General features: G+C 34.6%; 2 protein-coding genes across 2 annotated transcripts; one reads left to right on the top strand and one right to left on the bottom strand.

Moving 5' to 3' along the window:
* Window positions 1–17,532: 17,532 nt before the first annotated feature.
* LOC127106613 (protein LOL2) lies at window positions 17,533–19,290 on the top strand. Its single transcript, XM_051043911.1, has 4 exons — window positions 17,533–17,746; window positions 18,282–18,389; window positions 18,762–18,871; window positions 19,058–19,290. The coding sequence occupies exons 1-4, from the start codon at window positions 17,659–17,661 to the stop codon at window positions 19,124–19,126; spliced, it is 375 nt and encodes a 124-aa protein (XP_050899868.1). The 5' UTR covers window positions 17,533–17,658; the 3' UTR covers window positions 19,127–19,290.
* A 556-nt stretch (window positions 19,291–19,846) lies between these two features.
* Window positions 19,847–21,902, bottom strand: LOC127106612 (uncharacterized). Its single transcript, XM_051043910.1, has 8 exons — window positions 21,707–21,902; window positions 21,522–21,611; window positions 21,145–21,204; window positions 20,989–21,028; window positions 20,775–20,868; window positions 20,468–20,527; window positions 20,258–20,349; window positions 19,847–20,174 (listed from the first exon to the last, which is right to left on the bottom strand). The coding sequence occupies exons 1-8, from the start codon at window positions 21,829–21,831 to the stop codon at window positions 20,088–20,090; spliced, it is 648 nt and encodes a 215-aa protein (XP_050899867.1). The 5' UTR covers window positions 21,832–21,902; the 3' UTR covers window positions 19,847–20,087.
* Window positions 21,903–22,125: the final 223 nt, after the last annotated feature.

Genomic DNA, 22,125 nt, shown 5'->3' with positions numbered 1-22,125 from the left:
TCATTTTCTCTCTCATCTATCGCAAAATGAAATTTTTAAAGCTACTTGGATCAGCTTCTCATTTTTAGTCAAAAAAATCATTTTTTAACATAATCATTTTTAAAAAATCTGAAACAAACACTCTTAAAATTTTTAGAAATGATTTTTTAATAAAAAAATAGATTTTAAAAAAAAGTTGTAACAAACGCAACCGTTGTTTGGATAGGTTTTATTAAAATTGATTTTGAATGTATAATTAATAAAATGATAATAAATTCTTGACAAAATATTATTCTTTTGTCCTTTATTTTTATCTCCCAGTCCAATTCAGTCTCGTAAGTTTAAAAAGTCTAATTTTATCATTTATCTCTTCAAACAGTATTATGTTAGTCCTTTCAGTTAGATCCATTAGTCAAAGTTAAAATCAGAGTCCACTTGACATACATGTGGTGCTGACGTGGATAAAACATTATAATAAAAGAGATACACAAAGGATATTTAAGAAAGAACGTGTCAATGTTCCTCCTCCTCCACACCGATCACGCTCTCTCAACACTCTGGTATGCACTTTATTCCCTCCAATGATACATTTGTCGCATTCAATCCAAACTCTTCGATCCATATTATTCCATCGCTTTGAAAACCACACATCTCTTCAAGCTCCACCACACCACTAAACTCATCCAACACTTCGTTCGTGCACTCTGCCTTTCAAAAAAGCTTTGAGATCTCATTGTTGTTGATCCTGACAAGTTCGATCTCGCTAAGGCTGCACAATTCCACTCTAATGACTTCCCGACAAGTGTACTGATAGTGTCACATTCATAAAATACCAAATCCACTAGAACTGCTTTTTAACAAGACAAAAAGTGTGTAATGCGTAGAAAATAGTAAGTAGGGAGTTTTCATATTTCAAAGTGAAAATAAACAGAGTGTTCATACGGAATTATGGAAGTGGTCGGGTTGTGTATAGAATCTCATATTTCTATATTGTTGATGTTTGATGTCTTGCATGAATAATCTCATTATTATAATCCCACAATGAATTAACAAAACCGTTATAACCAATCTCTTGTGATATAGCTCACTCATCACTACTAGGAGATTCTTATCCCTAGTCCACTAGTGTAAGCAGGATTAAGCTATGCAACAGAGCGTTAATTCACTAGCCACTACCTGGGGTTTTCTATCCCTAGCTAACCAGCTTAAGCATGACAATTCCCATAGGTCCAACACATAAACTAATGGTCAATATTTCATATGTGCCTAAAATCAGATTAAAAGTGTATATCACATAAAAAGTATTATGAACAAGAAATAATTGCATAGAATTATAGATCAAAGAATTCATGCATAGTCAAATCAATATATTGCCCAACAATATTGAAACAGGTTCATTAAAACACAACCTAACCTAGAGGAGTTTAGCTACTCATAATTCAAAATACAATACCAAAAACAATTAAGAAGAATTGCATATGAGATTTCTTGAAGGATTGGCTTCCAATAGCTTCAAATTCTCTTAAAATCACCTCTGATGTTGTAAAAATCGTACTTCTTGTGCCAATTTTCATAACCTTGAAAAAGTGCAGAAAATCCCCTTAAAAATAGCCATCAAAATGGACCAGACCACCTCAGAAAATCCCAGAAAAAAAGATTCATTGGGCGTGTGATGATCTGCATAGCGCGCATGATGACCTGCATCGCACGCGTGATGATCTGCATCGTGCGATGCAACCTTTATGTCTTTATCGCGCGTGATGTTGTGTGTGATTATTATGGTGGTTGCACGCTTTTACTCCCTCTTTCACTTGATTTTTCACTAAGTCCAATTTCTTCATATGTATCTATTTTTTCCTCATTCTTTGGTCTTTCTTCTTCATTTTTGCTCCTCTTTAACCTTTTTTAATTTGTTTCTTTGGCTGAATTCATGCAATGAAGGACTGCCATCACAACCCCAAACTTGAATTGTTGTTTGTCCTCAAGTAACCTGCATGTAACTGCATATTTCAACAGAAAACAAGTTGCACAATAACAATTGAACATCACCATATGATTTTTCCTTACTTGACCATCGTTTTAGCTTCCAACTTTTATTCGTCAAATTCGGAAAAGATCCTTAAACTTTGACGAGTACTCAACTTGTCTCTCATCTCACCTTGACTCACTCAATGGATAAGGTAATCTCTCAATCAACATGCATAATAGTTTATGTTTAGCTTGATCATGTTCTAATATAATTCATCATAGAAATAAAAACACACACATTTGAGGACTTTTTAGGTTGTATATTGGCTTATTTTTGGGTAGGATATTATTGGGAACGTAGGTTTAAATCTTTGGAGTTAGGTGCCTAGTTATCCTTCTATCATCATACCTATTTATTCCTTCTTGGTGGTACTAGAGATTTTTCTATGGTGACCCTTTGATCCTTTGGAATAGGTTTAAATCTTTGGAGTTAGATGCCTCGAGATTTGTTCCTTCTCTCTGTATGGAAGGGTAGCCTTCAAAGAGAGGGTGGTCTCTTCCTCAATAGAAAGGATTGCCTCCTGGGTAATTGGGACCTCCTCCTAATTTGGCTCATCTTCTTCATCCACCGGCCGCTCGTCCTTTATGACCTTAAAAAAGATTGAGCTCGTTCAAACTCTAGTTAGGATAGAAGAAGGTCATATGCATTTTAGCTCTCTCAAAGAACTTATCGGTCATTTCAACCATCTCGTCCTTAGATTCAGAAAGTGCATCTCAAAGCTTGTTCTCATAATGGGTCGTCGCTTGGAAAGTGTCCTTTAAATTTTTGAGCTATCTCTGTCTACATCAGTGAGCTTCTCAGTAATCTTTTAGGCATCCTCATCTTTATTCCTATGAAAATATTTTAGCTAATTCAATGAACAAAATACTTCATCCCGCTCATCAACTGTGGACTTCAGTGATTCTTCAACCTTAGTAAACACCTCATTTATTATGTTTAGTTTGATTTTCAACTCCACAACAGATTTGTCTCCTTGGATATAGGCGTCATGTATTTCGTGTTCCATCATTATAACACTTAGTGGGTGGGTTTCCACCAAGTTGGACAAAGGTATGACTCCCATTTGACTCGCCATAATTTGATCGTTTGGTAAGTCGGTAGCAAAATTGAAGTGTTCACCGCATAGTTTTTGGCGGTGAAATCATCATTCTAAAGGGAGGGCATCATTGTGCCCATTAGAGAAACCCTGGAGATGTCTACCATTATAGGTGATCATTGTAACACCTTAAATCCATGATAAAAAAAATCTTTCTTTATAAAAATATTGCGGAATATAAGAAAAATAAGACAATGGTGTCACATCAACATAATACTCAACTTTTTTACTTTGAAATAGAAATAGAAATTGAAAACATAAAAATAAGGTACAATTATTAGGTTTAAGACTAAGTAGAGAACATAGTAAAACAATCCCAACCTCGATGTTACAATATTAGAGCTATTATTCAAAAATAAACTAATATCAGACTTAAGGTCCAATGAAACATAAAATCAAAGTAAGCAATCGAAGTGACCATCTACACCATCTTCCATAAACAACTAGCAACAAACAATCCTCAATCTCGGCATGAGAACCATTTGCACAGGGGTTCACTTAGAGGAACATAGAAACAAAAGAGGTGATAATACATTCTATAAAATTACGTGGTATAATAACAGGAAGGATAACATTTAAAATACAAGTACATAATTTATAATCAATCACAATTACACAGTATCAATATATGTTTACAAGAATAAATATGCAATGTTCATCTCCTCTACTCACATGCATGTGGTGTCATCACCGGACCGAAGTCCTAACACCGGACCAAAGTCCTAACCTAACTCCAAAATATATGATTCATAATGTTTCAAACAAATGCAATCTTCCATCTAAACCTCCAAAAACCCAAAATTTAACACCGCTAATTAAAGCTAACATCGATCCTTGCGAACCTAGTAACACTGTCAATTGTACTAAAACACCGAATCTTTTGAACCTAAACATAATCAACATTGGTTCTTATCGAACCTCAGGGTATTAACATGATCATTAATAATACACCTTTAAAACACATCAACACCGAAATTGTGTCCTAGTCTGGGCAACTTAACTTGTATACATATTATCAAGACATTGGACTAAGGTCCTAAATATTTACAACTTGATTCACATAACCCTTTATCAAGACAGTAACCCATATCTTACAACATTCACAACTTAGGTTACACATGTATTCATCGAGACACTAGACTTACGTCTCTAATATTATGCCACTTACACCATTAATATTTTTTCACATAATTTACAAATTTAAAACATCATAAGACATTACAATAGCATAGCTCTATTTTTTAGCTTTTCAACGCTTCAAATTGTGTCTCAATCAGAGTCACGGAACTCAAGTTATGTTATTTCTAAATTCTGCATTTTCTTACACAGTCAGTGATAACCGGTTACCACTTGTGTGTAACCGGTTAAAGGCACGAAAAATAGCCCAGAAACTCATTTTTCTCACGGGAAACGGCTTACCAACTACTAGTAATCGATTACCATTGCATTGAAAGTCCAATTTCACTTATTTTTCACAAGAATTTCACTCTTAAACCCAATTTCTTCAACCTAAACCTATCCCAATTTAATTTTAAACATATACTATTATAGTTAAACACCTTATACCATTAACATATATTTCTTCAATTACCATTATCATTAACCACCAACAACATGATAACATCAATTACCAATAACATCATATCATCAATATAACTCTAACACAACATCAACATATCAAGATAATAAAAATATATAGTATCAATCATGGCATAAGATTAAACCACAAGCATCACTCATAGTTCTCACAAATATGGAAAGTTTTGCTTAAAACCTTAAAATCTCATATTCATCATTAGTCAACATAAACCTAACAGGGGTTAAAGGAAACCCCACCATCCCTTTTCCAAAGTACCAGTTATAGAATAATCTCTCCTACCTTGATTATGCATAAATTTTGTGAGTTCTTGGTAATGGAAGAACATTCTCCTTGTACAACTTGCTGCTAGGATTTGCCTCATTTCTTTCTCTCTTTAAAAAAATACGTAGGATTTTCCCCCTTTCTCATTCTCTCCATTTTATAAAAATGAATCCTGATTTATTTTTAATTCTATTTAACTCCCTTAATTTCAATTTTTCACCCCTTGACTTTCTGCTAATCTATGACTTTTCAACTTCCCATTTATTCTTATTAATTTTCCACTAGATAATTCTAACCCTTCATATTTTGATTATTTTTAATAATTTCTTGCTAACCAATTCAACATCTATATTTTATTTTTTCTAAATAATAACACAATACTAGAAAATCATTAAACGCGCCAAAAATCGAATTTAAGGAATAAAATCTAAATAAAATTTTTGGGGTGTTACAATCCTTTGTGGTTCTCTTCACCATCTTCTTCCAGGATGACAGTCTCAGAAGGTTGAACACTTTTGTTTTTCTGGCTCGGGGCGGGGAAGGAAATTGTGTCAACCTTTTCCCATAGGATCGCCGATCTAGTACAAAGATAAGTGATCACAACTACGGAAAATACATATAATGACGGTTGCGAAACACATATAATGACGATTGTACATTCGTTGTTAGGTAGCGTGTGGTTGTATGTATGTTGGTTTCCATAACAGGCGAGAGACTATGGTTATAATTTCGGTAGTGCGCTACTTGTAACAACGGTTTATTCAAACAGCCATTATGAAATGATGTATAGGTCCTTGGTTCGAATTTCAGCCTCACCATTCTTGTCTTTTATTATTCTGGATAGTGCGCTCTACTTATAATAAAGGTTGAGTAAAAAATCATTGTGATATAATTTATTATATATATATATATATATATATATATATATATATATATATATATATATATATATATATATATATATATATATTCATTTTTACAGTATTCCTAAATTGTAAACCTGGATATTTCTAAATCATATCATACTAGAAACACCAATACAACCATTTTTGAATTAAATTAGACCAAAAATTATATTACATCAATGACACAATTCCACTAAGAACCAAAAATTGTATATTATATTAAAATCAAAATGACACAAAACAACCTACAATGTACACATCATTACTATAAATAATACTATCTTGTTGTTTTGGTGTCTTATCTCTTGGTGTCTTGTTAAACACCTATAATTTCAAATGATTATAGTTGTTAAAAAATAACATCATTAGTAATTATAACATACAATAAATTATGAATGAGGAATATAAAATACTTACATTTTAATTTTCTCATATGCCTTCTTGATGATCGTTATAAATAACATGACATCATCTCTATCAACTTCTTCATATGAAGTATGCATTTGTGTTGCATAAGAAGGAATGGAAGAAATATCAAAAATTTCAACATCACTAGGAGGAATGTGCTTTTCTTTTAGAATAATTGACCATCTCCTCGAAAAGTCTGCAGGGTCTATCACATAAAAAAAAATCTTGAGTAGCCATGATGAATGGTTCGGTGTTATAAGTTTCCTTACCAAGGTTAACCCGTGTGAATCCTAACTTATCCGTTTGTACACCATTGTTATTGGGAACTCACTTACAGTTAAATAAAGGCACTTTGAAAATAACATAATCAATCTTCAAAATCTCCTCAATGACATCATAGAATGCGGTGGTTGCCAAAATAGGATTCTTATCTTTCAAACTAGAGAAATACATGGATTCGGTCTCAACCATAACCCCATTATTTTGCATTATACTACAATCATCTTTTGCTTTTGTATAAAAGAAATAATTAGAAGTGTCGTATGTCGTCCAAGTTATCACAGTAAATTTTGGCATGTACGATAACCATTTAATTATCTCGGATGCACAATCATCATTAGAAATCCTTCTATTAAACCAACTTATGAATTCCTTGTTATGTCGTGTCAACAACAACTTGTCATTCATTCAAAAATATTTTTTCTTTATAACATTGTTGTGAATAGCTATGTAGGGTTCAACTACACTAAGATTATTCAATATATAAAAATGTGATGAAGTACTACATCTCGACCCATTGACTTAACATTTAAACCTTGAGTACCTCTACCTTCAAATCTGACAACATGATGAGACTTTGGAATTCCAATAGACTCTATTTCTGACAAATAGTTTGAACAAAACTCAAGAGATTCTTTTGTGATGTACCTTTCAACGATCGAAGCTTCCGGTCGATGATAATTCTTCATATATCCTTTAAATATCTTTATGTATCGCTATATAGGATATATCCATCTTAAATAAATTGGACCATAATATCTGATTTCTCTGACTAGATGAACAAGTAAGTGAACCATAATGTCAAAAAATGATAGAGGAATATCATCTCCGATTGAAACAGTATTATTGCAACCCCGTCTTCTAATTCATATAATTTTTTGAAATCAAGAACTTTATCACATATATCATTGAATAATAAGCACAATCTAGTTATAATCACTCTTACATCTTTTGGAAGGATGTCACGGATAGCCACTGGTAGAAGTTGTTGCATCAAGACATGACAATCATGAGATTTTAAGCTAACTAACTTGAGATCTTTCATTGATACACGTTTATTGATTTTTAAAGAGTAACCTTGAGGAACTTTGATATCATACAAACACTCGGGAAAAAAATTCTTTTTCTTTTTAGATAGAGTGTGACATGCCGGAGGCAAATAAGATCTTTTCCTCTATCTTCTATAGCCAACTATTGTCATATACCCATCTCCACCATGTCTAAATGGGAATTTTTATTATCTTTAGTCTTGCCTGGAATGTTTAAAAGTGTTCCTATCAAACTACCACACACATTTTTCTCCACATTCATCACATCAAGACAATGTCTTACATCGAGTCTAACCAATATGGAAGATCAAAGAACGTCAATCTCTTTTTCCAAATATTTCTCTCAACAGGACCATATTTTTTCTTTCTAAAGACAATATTAAGGTGTTCTTATCATTGATAAACTTCATCGCCAATTAAAGGTTTAGGAGCTCTTTCAAACTCATACTCTCTGTTAAAAGCCTTATATGGTCTACGATAAGGATGATTGAGTTTTAGAAATTTTCGATGCTCAAGGTAAACTGTCTTATTTCCAAACTCAAACTGGTGAAAACAAGTATCAGATTCACATATAGGACATGCTTTATGTCCTTTGACACTATATCCAGCCAAATTATCGTATGCAGGAAAGTCATTGATTGTGCAAAATAACATTGCACGCATTTTAAACTTTTCACCAGAATATGCATCATCAACGTCAACACCTTTATCTCACAAAATTTTTAAATCCTCAATTAATGGACTTAGATAAACATATATGCCGTTTTCAGATTGTTTTGGTCCATAAATCATCATACTTAACATCATATACTTGTACTTCATGCACAACCAAGGAGATATATTGTAAGTCGTGAGAAGAACAGACCACGAAGAATGGTTAGTGCTCATATTACCAAAGGGGTTCACTCCATTTATGGCAAGCCCAAGCCTAAGGTTTCTTGGCTCAAGGCCAAAATCCCGAAACAATGAATCAATTTTATTCCATTGCAAAGAATCAGCTACTTGGAGAATGTTTCCATCATATTTTTTCATTTGCATGTCATCTAATATTCTTTGTGTCATCCGCATTAGCAAAAAGTCTCTTTAACCTCGAAATTATTGGCAAGTACCATAACACTTTAGCATGAGGACGCTTCTTACTAACATTGTCATTGTCATCACCATTAGTGTTCTTCAACTTGTAGCGCGACTCGCCATATTCTGGACATTGATCCAAATTTTCATACTCTTTCTTGTATAATATGCAATCATTGCAGCATGCATGTATTTTGACATACTCCAAATCCATTGGACACAACATCTTATTGGTCTCATAACAACGATCCGACAAATTGTTATCTTTTGGTAGCATTTATTTCAACAAATCAAGCAAATTTGTGAAACTTTTATCCTACCACCAACATTTTTCCTTCAAATTAAACAATTTTAACAACACATACAATTGTGTGAAATTAGTGCACCCCTTATATAAAGGCACATCTTTGTCGATATATAAAGTATCATAGATATGGGCTTTCATATAAGATGATTATCCAATATCACGAATCACATATTCTAGTCGATCATTCATATCATCATTATCTTAATCCATTTGTGACATCACATTTTGATTATTATCCATTTCTTCATGCCACCCCCATTTTGTATAATTTTGACATATTACATCACAACATAGGTGATGTAATATTTCTTTCTTTGACCGTTTTCTAATATTCTCGCAAACAACACAAGGACAATAAAAGATATCATTATTGTCGGGAACATTTTTCAATAATATCAAGGAATTCAAGAACTTATTTCTCATACATCAGACCTAATTTATCGGCTTTCATCCAACTACGATCCATAACAGATTCTGAAACTTATATCAAAAGAATAATGTGAATGGCAACCTAATGTTACACACACAACATCCTAATATGATATATGCATATAACAATGTCTGAATAAAATATGAACATAGCAACACCAAAACATAAACATATTCAGAAGCGTCACAATGTATGAATAAAACATAAACATGTCCAACACCAAAACCTAAAGCATATTCACAAAATCTGAATAAAACATGAACATGGCAACATGAACAATACACATGACAATGTCAATACACAACATCCTAGTGAAAAACATAAACATTCAGAAGCATCAGAGAGAGATAATGGTAAATAACCCTTACGAAGAACATAAACATTCAAAAGCATTAGAGAGACAGAATGGTAACGTACTGTAATTCGAAGAGGATGATGATTTCCTTTCCATAAATAATATTCGTTTCCAGAAATGAATGAAGATGGTGAAGGTTTCTCTATTCTTGTAGTCTCGTTTTCTAGGACACCTTTGTGTGTTAGTAACGAAATAAAGTACCTGTTATATTTTAATTTTGTGGGAAATAATTTCACGACGGTTGTAAGCTTCAACTGTAGTGAAATATGGAACATTTTCTCATCCACTACAATCGATCCCAGATTCGTCCAACAATTTCTCATCACTCTATACACAGGTAAACAATAAAAACAAAATACTACGACAACAAAAGCAAAAACGAAAGCCAAAAACGATGAAGGAAAACATGAACAAAAATGAAAACGAAATAAAACATGAAAGGAAACCCCCCCCCCCCCCCCCAGCCACCCACACCTGAACTAAACATTGACCTCAATGTTTAAATCCAGATACAAAGAGGACTCACAGCGACTATTGTTGTGGAGGAGGTGGAGGCTAGGTTAACAATGGAGGAAGAGAGACTGAGAGTTGTACAAAACAACACGGGTCGTGTGCATTTACACGGGTGCCCGTGTTGGTGATCTGGTTTCCTCCTCTCTGCACACGCCCACTTCTTTGGTTCAGGGCAATCAACACGGGCCGTGTTGTTCAACACGGGCTCCCGTGTTGGTGATCTGGCTCCCTCAATATTTGAAAATTGTTTTGTTGTTTTACTGCACTTGTGTGGTTTCCTTCCATTTTGAGGTGTTTGTGACTTTGCCCTTCTAATTCTCCTCATCCCCTACAACAAAATTTTAGCACACACAAAGAAAAATAAAAACGAAATAAATTAGAAATCAAACATGTGGGTTGCCTCCCACGAAGCGCTTCGTTTAACGTCGCATGGCTCGACGGTTCATTTCTCTTATCATGGGGGGTATTTCAGGTTCAAAACCTTGTTGCACCTCTTGTCTACAACTCGGACATTGTCTCTTTTATCAGTGTGGACCCCTTTGTGCCACGATTCCTTTTTAACCTTCCTTCCGGTGTTAGGAATCTTTCCATTTAGGGTGGCTACTAGCAGTGGTGAGACTTTGATAGTATTCAATCTCCTGATTAAGCCTACTTGATACTGAGATTCTGTATCTTCCTCCATCTCCTGGTCTTCAATAGCATTCAATGTTATTTCCTTGTTGTGAACTTTCAAGGTTAACGTGCACTCATCCATGTCGAGCTTGCATCGACTCGTCTTCATGAAAGGTCGACCCAGAATGACGGGTGCCTCATTGTCTTCAGGTATGTCTAGGATTACAAAATCGACTGGAAAAGTCAAGTCCGCTATTGTTACCAGCACATCTTCAGTTATACCATATGCATATTTTCTTGAGTGATCCGTAAACTTCAGATTGGTCTTTATATCCCTAATATTTTTAATACCCAGCCTGTGATAGATCGATAATGGAATCAGATTCACACTAGCTCTAGAATCTATTAGTACCTTTTTGAAGGTTCTTTCTTTGATTGTGCATGGTACTATGACGGTTCCTGGATCCTTTTGTTTGTTAGGACTGTTCTGCTCCAGGGAGTTTGCATTATATTGTTCCTTACCGGATACCTGTTCTTCAGTGGTTGGTTTCTTTTCAGCCATTACCTCTTCCACGAATTTCTTGTACATGGGCATCCTTTCAAGTGCTTCAAACAAGGCCATATGACCCTCAATCCTTTTAAACATTATCATGAATTTCTCCAAGTCTAACTCACTAGGTTCCTTCTTTGTCATTCTCTGAGGGTATGGCAACTTAATCACCGATTTAGTTCCTTTTGTAGTTTCTTCTTTAATCGGCTCGCTCGGTGATATAATTTTTTTCTTTTTAGCAGCCTTTTTCTCTGTCGTCGTGACAGTATTAACATTCTCCTGACCTCTCGGATTTTGAACTGTTTCACTTGGTAGGGAACCTGGTGTTCGAGAACTTGCCAGTTGTTGTGCTATCTGCCCCACCTGAACTTCGAGATTCTTTAGGGAGGCGGTGGTGTTTTTCTGATTGTTTCTAGTCTCTTCTTCAAATTGCCTATTTTGAGCTGTCAGGTTTTCAATGGCAATCTCCCAGTCTGCCTTTTTAGGTGCCTGTTGTTGTTGATGTTGCTGATACTGAGTCTGATATTGCCCTGTACCCTGTTGCAGAACGTTCCCTCTCTGATCTCTCCATGCAAAGTTGGGATGATTCTTCCACCCCGGATTGTATGTGTTGGAGTAGGGATTGTTTTGCTTTAAAAACTTGATATCTTCTATCTGATGTGGTGTTGTAAAGCAATGAACAATATTGTGTGGTCCATTACAAATGTCACACACATCGTTTGGTGCCTGTTGCACTTGAGCCACTTTCTGAGCACCTATGTTTAGTGCCTTCAACCTTTTCTCCACCTCTGCAGCAACTGCTTCTTCAATTTTTACCTGTTTGTTTGTTTCAAGCTTCAAATCAATTATTGCAGATTTGCTTGACACCCTATCATACAACTCCATATGCTCATTTGAGGCAATTGCTTCAATTATCTTCTTCATACCGGTGGCTGTTGCAAAGTTAGATGAGCCACCAGCTGCTGAGTCAAGGATTTGTCTCGTTTGAATTCGAAGACCATTAACAAACATTTGCATCTGCTCAGTTTCATCCATGTTGTGAGTAGGACAAGCCACTAGAATTCTCTTGAATCTTTTATAGGCATCTCCTAGTGACTCACCCTCCTTCTGCTTGAAATTTAGGATCTCGTATCTTTTTCTCAGTGACACTGATGCAGGAAAATATTCGTGCAAGAATGTTGTTTCCATCTCCTCCCATGTAGTGATACTGCCAGCAGGTAAGGAATAGAACCACTCTTCGACTTCATCTGCTAAAGTGAATGAGAACATACGAAGCCTTATTGCTTCTTCGTTATGTCCAGGCATTTTAAGCGTTGTGCTCATAGTTAAAAACCTTTGGAGATGCTTGTTGGCATCTTCATTCACTCTTCCAGAAAAGGACCGCCTTTTGAGTTGATTAATTGTGTTGGGATGCAGCTGAAATTGGTCTACATTTACCGGTTGGTTTACAATTGTCATATGACCACCCGGAGTGTTGTTTCCACCATAGTCACCGAGAAGTCTCTCTGGTGGTGGTGGATCTGCAGCCATGACCTCAGGAATTGTTTCTGCGTCTGAATCTGAATTCTCTGAGTGCACTGAAACAACTTCCTCCTCCGTTTTTTCTGCTATTTCCAGTTTTTCTCGCTTAGCTTGTCTCAATCTAGCGCGAAGAGTTCTTTCTGGATCTGCGTTAAAAGAAAAATCCGCTAAGGCCTTACCTCGCATAAATAAGTTAGACAAATATTAGAATTGAATAACAAGATTGTCACAGATAAAATTTTGGTTGACGAGCAACAAAATTTCAATAGAATAAAAATTAAAATAGGTATTTTGGCAATCCCCGGCAACGGCGCCAAAAACTTGATCGGAAAAATAGCAAGTGTACTATTTTTATCGATGTAGTAATAAGGAGTTTTATTCCCAAGTATCGATCTCAGGGATTGCGTAAGAAATGCTTATTTTACTTCTGATTCTATTTGTACAAAAACACAATGGTTTGGTTGGTTTTGAGAATTTATAACAATAAACACAAAAAAATAGTAAAGAATAATTGATTACGATGAAACATGCTAGGGTGAGTGGTTGATTTAACTGGTTATGAATTCAAGTCGAGATTTCCTCAATACACATGAAACATTCAATTACCTAACCTCAGAATGTTCTTCCTTAAGTCCTTAATGAAGAAACTATTAAACTACCAATTCTTACTCAAATGTCCATTCAACTAATCATTGGTTTTAATCATAAATAATATCAAGGTTTATGGTGATTTACAAAAGTTCCTAGTCCTAGGTGATGCAATTATAAATCCAATTGTGTGAAAACCCTAACAATCACAATCCTGTTATTGATAGTCATAGATCTAATTGTATTTGTCCGATACAAAAGCATAATAACATCACACAATTGAATTGAAATACGTAACATAGTAATAAGGAAATCCATTGGTAGAATTCATAACATCAGATCAAATCAGGACCACCCCCCTAGCATAGGGGGGTTTAGCCTCTCATAGTATTCAAAGAAATCATAGTGTGGAAATTAAACATTACAAAGAATTAGGAGATTTTGATCTTCAATGGTTGATGCCCTTGAATCTCGCCGTCTTCAAATCCTCCGTAGTAGCTATCTTCTCCAGTGTAATGTTTTTCTCGTACGTCAAAAAAGTCCCTTTCTCCTTCTCTCCAAAGTCTTCTAATAGACTCAGATGGTTTTTTCTCCCAGTAAAAAGTCCAAAATACCCTTAATGAACAGGGCAGATCCACACAACATAAAGTAGAATTTCTCAGCCGCGCCCATCAACACGGGCCGTGTGGATTCACACGGGTGCCCGTGTTGATCTTCAAAAGTTATATTTTTAGAGCAAGCTACAGAGGCATCAACACGGGCCGTGTGGATTCACACGGGTGCCCGTGTTAACCCTCTGTTTTACCTCTTTGAGTGCTCCTTTCCTGGCAAACAACACGGGCCGTGTTGATGTACACGGGAACCCGTATTGACCTGCTGCATCTTCATATTTTGGCCTTCCGGAGCATCCAACACTCAGCTATTAGTCCTTTTGAACCTATGCAACAACCTGCAACACTAACACTACCAAATCGAAGCATAAAAGAGACTTTTTGACACAAACATGTAACACAATGCAATGCAATAATAAACTAACGAAACACATTAAATGACTTTTAAAACAACTAAAAACAACCACAAACCTTGCCAGAGTGATGAAAATATGCCGGATAAAAGGTGGGAATTCAATGGAAATGGTGACCGATCACTAGCAATATGAGAGGAGAATGGAATGGTTTACAAGCCCTCTTTATGAAGGATTGTCCTTATGCATACTATGTTCATTGTTTTGTTCATCGATTGCAACTTGCATTAGTTACATCATCAAGAGAAGTCAAACCTGTTCATAAATTTTTTGAGAAGCTGATCTTTGTTGTGAATGTTGTTTGTTCTTCTACAAAGCGTCATGATGAGTTACAAGCTGCCCAATTAGAAGAAATTGCTTATTTGTTAGAGATTGATGAGATTGTAACTAGTAAAGGTGCAAATCAAGTTGGTACATTGAAACGAACTAGAGATACTCGTTGGGGATCACATTACGATTCAATTTCTAGCTTGATAAACATGTATGAATCAACTTGTTTAGTTTTAAAAAAAAATTGCAAAAGATAGAGGGAGTTATGCTACACGTGGGGATGCAAATAGTTGTTACAATTACTTGAAGGCATTTGATTTTATATTTATTTTGCACTTGATGAAAGAAATCATGGGAATAACATATATGCTTTGTCAAGCCTTAAAAAAAACAAGATGTAGTTAATGCTATGAACTTGGTTCGTTCAACAAAACATCTTATTCAAGGTTTGAGAGAAAATGGTTGGGATATATTGTTTACTAAAATGGTATCTTTTTGTGAAAAGCATGGTATTGAGATTCCTGATCTTAATGATGTTCATTCAACAACAAGATTTGGACGCTCCCGTCTTGAAGAGAATCGAGTCACAATTCAACATTACTTTAAAGTTGAAATCTTTTTCACTACCATTGACAAACAGTTACAAGAGTTGAATAGCAGATTCAGTGAGCAGGCAATGGATTTGTTAACTCTTTCTTGTTCTTTATCTCCTAAGGATGGATATAAAGCTTTTAGCATTGATACTATTTGTTCTTTAGTTGAAAAATATTATCCTATGGATTTTAGTGATCAAGAGAAGAATAATTTGCAATTTCAACTCCAACATTTTCTATTTGTTGCTCGTCAAGCATCAAACTTGAATAATATATCAACTATTCAAGAACTATGTTCATGTTTGGTTGCATCTGGACAGGCTGAAACTTACTTCTTGATTGATAGACTACTTCGTCTTATCATGACTCTTCCCGTTTCTACGACCACAACTGAGAGGTCTTTTTCAGCAATGAAAATTATTAAGACTAAGTTGAGAAATAAGAAGGGTTATGGGTTTCTTGGAGATAGCATGACAGTATATATTGAAAGGGAGATTAGTGCAAGCATTAGTTCAGAGTCAATTATTGACGATTTCAAGTCACTCGAAACACATAAAGCATTACTTTAAGGTAGTTTTAAGTCATGTAATTTAAATTTTTAGTAATTAACTTTGTATTTATTTTAACTTTAATGTTTTATTTAAAATACTATTTACATTTTATTTATAATCTTTATTTTACGTAGCGACCATCCCAAATTTTTTTATCTGGCTCCGCCACTGCTCATACTCAAATATGGTAAAGGGGATCAACAACCCTAATTCATGAATGATAGGGAGGTGTAGATAGAAGAACTCATTTGATGAGAGGCGACCATGTTAACTCGTTCTTATTCAGATCATGACTATATGATGACATTCACCTCGTCGCTCAAACCTGTAAGGTTCATTCCCTTACGATAGAAATCCATTTTTTCCTGGGTTGTGTAGACAGTCTCCTATTCTTTAACTCCCAAGTGTTTTGATGAGCTAGACGCCATCAGTGGTCCTAATTTTCCTAGGAAATAATTGGGGAAAAGGGGTCAATATGACTATTAGAATTAAAACTACTTTCGTATCTTCCAAATATCCTTATTTCTAAAAGTTTGTAATCAATCATCCCATTGGATCACCTAACGTTTTTCATATAATACCTCCACTTCTTCATACACTCCTTATTAATAGAGGGATCAATTACAACAACACTCTCGGCTAAATCCATAATAATTGCCATTACTGGAAAAAAGAAATGGGGAGGGGAAAGGGAGAGATTCAATACATGAACTTGGGAAGATGAGAGATGGAGTCGAAAGAGAATTTGTCAAGAACCCTATTATTATAAGGGCAAATTCCTAGATCGTAAAGTTAGTCGTTACCCTAGGATAAGTGTGTGTCAACTATTAAACCATCTACGACCCATCTTTGACGCATGCAGCAAAATCGAAGGCTCACAATTAATGTACCTTCTTAAGACAAACTCATATTGGCATGGCATTTAACGTTACACATGTTCCCCCAAACAACTCTTGAGTGACTCGTCGTTGTTGGCTTAAGAGGAATTGTTGTGTATCTAATTTAACCACTAAAGAGCAGTTTCCCGTGGCCCAAGCAGTCCAAAGAATTTTTGAAAGGTCAATTAGGAGAATCAGGCGTGCACTACCTCAGGTCGTCTGACCTTGACCCATGCATATTGCCTAATAATCTTGTCATTAAGTAACATATCAGATTTCTAGGAGAAGGTGGTTTTTGGTCGTAAAAGAGGAAATTATCCCGTAAATTAGGAGGAAAAATTGGTCTCCCTCTCCCTATTCTGACGTATTCATTAAGAAAGTAAGAGAATAATGTTCACATAAATCAGAACATATATCACAGGCGGAGCAGACCATATTTACAAATATACAATTTTATATTGGATGTAAGTAAATTGATTTTTTGTATAAATTTTTTAAAATAATTTTTAAATTATAAAAAATATCTTATGGATTTAATCAAACCAAATCCACTTTATTTTCGTAAGTTAATTTTAATTTGGATTAAAAAAATTAAAAATACTATAAAACCAAACCAAATGTTTTTTATTAATTTGTTTTTTTCAAAAATCAAACCAAATCTACATGTTACACTTTAGTCCTTACGCCTAAGCAGTGGCATGTTTATTGAATCCAAAACTAAAATTTGTAGCGTGAAGTAACTAGTAAGGAGTGTGGTGGCGTTTGACTAAGCAGTAACCACCGAGGATGCAAAGCCAACAAGACAACGACGACGGCCCACCACCCGGATGGCAACCTATCCCTACTCCCCAACGCCCAGCGCCACTTCCATCCGGTCAGTTCACCGATTCTACTATTTCTCACTTTGTTCAATTTATCATAATAATCTTCCACCTTGTTTTTTTATATTCCCTTCCCTCTCTTTCAATATTCAAACCCACCCTATTGGATTTTACTATGATTTATAGTGTTTTACTAAATTATGCGCTATTATTAATCAGCTACTGCGCAATTCATGAACTACACGATCATTGTTTTATTTTTTGTCTGTGTTCTTCTCAACTTTGCCCTCTTTAATGATTGGACAATTAAATTCCGTTTTTTTATGTGTATGTTTGTTTATGTGAATTTTATGTTTAATGAATGTTGTTAAATCCCGGCTATAGCGGCGTTTTCGACCTATAGTGTAGCGGAAATTTGACAAACCTCACTATTGTTTTGAATTCCCTGTTTAGTACAAAATGTTGTCAGGTTGCAGTTATAGTAGCCGTATAGCAATATTGCATGACGAATTTTAACCATCCGCATTTGACATCGGTCGAAATTGGGTATTAACTTGTTGAGTCTGACTAGGAAAGCTGTGTGAACAGGTTTTGCTCAAATGGTTTGTGGTTCTTGTAGACGTCTGCTTTCGTATCCATCAGGTGGCAAACATGTCAAATGTTCATGCTGTCAAACTGTCAACATTGTATTAGAAGGTCAGTTCTCTTTCTTTCTGCTTCTTTTTCTTTGAAACTTTGCATTTTAAGTTTAGTTTTGTTATGCATCTGATTGAGTGAATACTTTCGTAACTAGTCGTCAACATTGTATTACAAGGTCGCTTCACTTTCTCTTTGCTTCTTTTTATCTTGAACATGTAATTTATGTGAAACTTTGCATTTTAAGTTCAGCTTTTTTATGCAGCTGGTTGATTAAATACTTTCATAAACAATTTCATGATGGGAAGAACAGTCCTGTTATTTGTAGTTTCAGGCTTGTTTGTGCAAATAATCTTGTGTAAAAAAACATGACATGGCATTATCCTTTTGTGTGGCAAGCTATTTATATCGTAGCTCATTTCTTCCTCGCAGCTGATCAGGTTGGGCAAGTTAAGTGTGGGAGTTGTACGCTATTGCTAATGTATCCATATGGTGCTTCACAGGTCAGGTGTTCATCATGCCGGTTTGTGACAGAAATTGGGGTATGCTAACTGATGTCATTCACTAGTTTACTGAATAAATTTGAAGTCAGTATAAACCATATAACCGAATGCAACTTGATTTATATACATATGGTTCTATCTAAGGTTTACCAAGGTATCATTAAATTACCATAGAACAATTGCTGTTTTAATTTAAACGATCATATCCTCGTGATTTTTGTGCAGGCAAACAACAAGCGGCCTCCATGGTCTGTACAACAAAGTAAACCAACTCCTCCCAAAGCTAGCTGTTAGTGGCTCGTCCGTTATCCTATTAACCGAGCCATTCTAGTATAACAAATTATGAACAAGGGTTTTTGTGTAATGAGATGTATAGATCTTAAATTTTCTATCTGTGCGGAATAGTTTATTAATGACAAGTTTTGGAATTAAATTAATGAGTTTTTTTTACGGCCTTCCGTTCCTGCTGTGTATAACGTGACCACTTTTCTTTTCAGTCCCTTAAATATTGTCTCATATATAATATATACTGAGAAGACCTGAATGTGTGCGTAAAGGGGAAAAGTAACTGATTATGATGAAATTCAATGGTAAATTTTTAAGTAAAGTAAGTCATTATGATGAGATACAATGGTAAAATTTGAAGTTATGTTTGTGATTAATCTTATTTTCCAATTATTCACCATTACTCTTGATCATAATGGAAAAAGATTGTATTTGGTTTGGTCCAATCATATCATTCACGGTGAATGACATTTGTTATCATGTTAAACGGTTAGGCTCTATTTTGGATATTGAATAATCTGTGACTCTCACTTTAACACATTTATATATATGCTTCTGTTGACAACTGTAATTATAATTAGGCTTTCTGTAAAAGAAAATCCTAGTGATATCAGAGTGGCAAAGAAGCCATTTGCATATATCTTTTATGTTGTCAGAGAAAGTTGTAGTTCTGAAGCATATTGATATTATGGACTGTTTGAAAAGATTAAATTATAATGCTCCGCAAAATGAAATGACGGTGTTTCACTAAAATCAGTAACCATTAAATGGATTTCTAAACATAACCACATATCATACGGAACTTGTAATGTATGTTTTCAAAACCGACTGTAATAAAGGATTAAAATTTAAGTGGAACTGTGCAAAGAGAGTCGCAAGTCTCCAATTTATCTAAGGTAACTTCTTTTCCAGTGAAATGATTAGAAGAAGCAGTGGTAACTGTATCAAAAGATCTCTGTGTATTGCATCTTCAGTCATCAGGTGGGAAATCATCATCCGAGGTACTCTCCAAGAATGAACCAAGAGTTTTCCTTAGCATGCTGAAAGTTTTATCATCCTGTGACAAAATAATCAGCAATGAGAAAAGCACTGTAACCTGTGTGAGCACATCATGCTACTTAATAGTAACTACTAGTATACCTTTTTCTTCTTTTTGAGTGACCCTTCAAGTTGGGTAATTTTATCATTGCAGGATTTCTCTTGTTCAGATATCATAGCTTTTTCCTTCTTCCCTGAAATAATCATAAAGTTGTAAAGAAAATGTTATACTAGAATTAAAATCATAGAATGCTAATTAATGTTGTTGTCTATTTATTCATAAATAAACAAGGATAAAAATGTATAACTTACTCAGTTGCTCATATCTCAAGAATAGCTTTTCCTTTTCCTCTTCAAATTTGGAAATAATATCTGTAGATGGGAAAAAACAATTAGCATCTAACCAGGAAATAATGTGATCATATCAAATAAACAAACATGAATTGCAATTACATATTCAAATTTAACAGCTAATTTCATAGTAACTATTACTACTACTACTTTACATATTTCAGCTGTTGTCAAAGTATCTTACTACTATTAATTTCAGTCTTTTAATTGCTCAACTCACAACATATTATGCAAACTAATCCTCAGATGATAATGTTACAGAAAATACCTTGAAAGGCCTGAAGAGAAGAGGCTTTCTCTTTGTAAAAATTCTCATGAAGTGCTTGAAACTTAGTAGTTTCGTTCTTCAAGGAACTTTCAAACTGCATGCTTGTAATTAAAAATCAAGAATTAAACAAGTTTTTGGCAACACATATTTCATTTCCTATACTAATAACTCAGTTGTCAGCATCATTCATAAACTAATTTTCTATTTTACAAACCTCTTTGGAACTCTTTGAAAGCGCCTTAGCAAAAGTTTGCCTAAACATTGAAACATCAATAAACTCTTTCAGCACAATGAAACAAAAACAGAAAGAAAAAAAAATAGCCAAAAATGCTAGCACGTTATTTAACACTGATTTCAAATATCAAAGTACCTTTCCTTCTCAAATTTGGTCCTCAATCCCTCAATAGTAGACTTAATCTCAGAGGCAACACTATCAGAAACAGAAACCACCAATTACAAACCAATTTTGCAAATATCTTAGGTCAGAATTCCACTTTACACCAATTTCAATCTAGAAACGTAATTCCATAACAAGGCTCGGAGATTCAAAAATGATGCTAAAAAACGTTTGAATTTGAAATAATTTTGAAAAAACCGAAACAAAAACAAACAACATTCATCCGTTAAACCTCTAGATCAGCGGAAGCATCTCACACATACGAATCATTCCAAGTATAAACTTCAAAATTCACACTAGAAATCTGGGGAAAAAACGTATCAGGTGAAATCTAAATGCAAACGCGGTACCTAGAAATAGTCTCTTCGTTCTTCTTCTGGCCGTCTTTCTGCGCCTTATCTCTTATCAGGTTCAGCGCCGACACGATTCCTTTGAGATCACTGCAAATTAACATTAGATCAGAAAATTGATTACGATTCAAACCAAAAACCAAAACAAAAAAACAAAATCAAAATCAAAAGCAGTGAAGACGAACTCAGAGATATCAAAATCCAAATCGAGATCGAAATTCTGTTTATCTGATCGGCTCTTCTTGTCAGTTTTGTTGCGATCGAGTTCGGATTCTCGTTTCCTTGACGCTGCTGCTTTCGTAGCAGACATTGCGAGTAGTTCAAAATTCTGTGAAGAGGCGATTTTTTTCAAAGTCGTTGTGATATTATCTTATACCTTATATGCATCAACTTTTGGCGCCAAGTTTAACAAATTTGGTAAATTTTTATATTCTTTTATTTTGTTTATTTAATTTCTTTGATAAATGCTCACCCACTAATTCAATAAAGATAACTTGTGCAATGTGGAAGAACTTAATCATTTCAATTACTAATAAAAATAAAATATATTATGATTGATTTTTATTTTAACCATTTATAAAATAATATATATGAATTGTGATAC

This window comes from Lathyrus oleraceus, chromosome 7 (assembly GCF_024323335.1).
Source record: "Lathyrus oleraceus cultivar Zhongwan6 chromosome 7, CAAS_Psat_ZW6_1.0, whole genome shotgun sequence".
NCBI lineage: Eukaryota > Viridiplantae > Streptophyta > Magnoliopsida > Fabales > Fabaceae > Lathyrus > Lathyrus oleraceus.
Note: the sequence above shows the minus strand (reverse complement) of the source record. Positions and strands in the feature narration are given on the sequence as shown.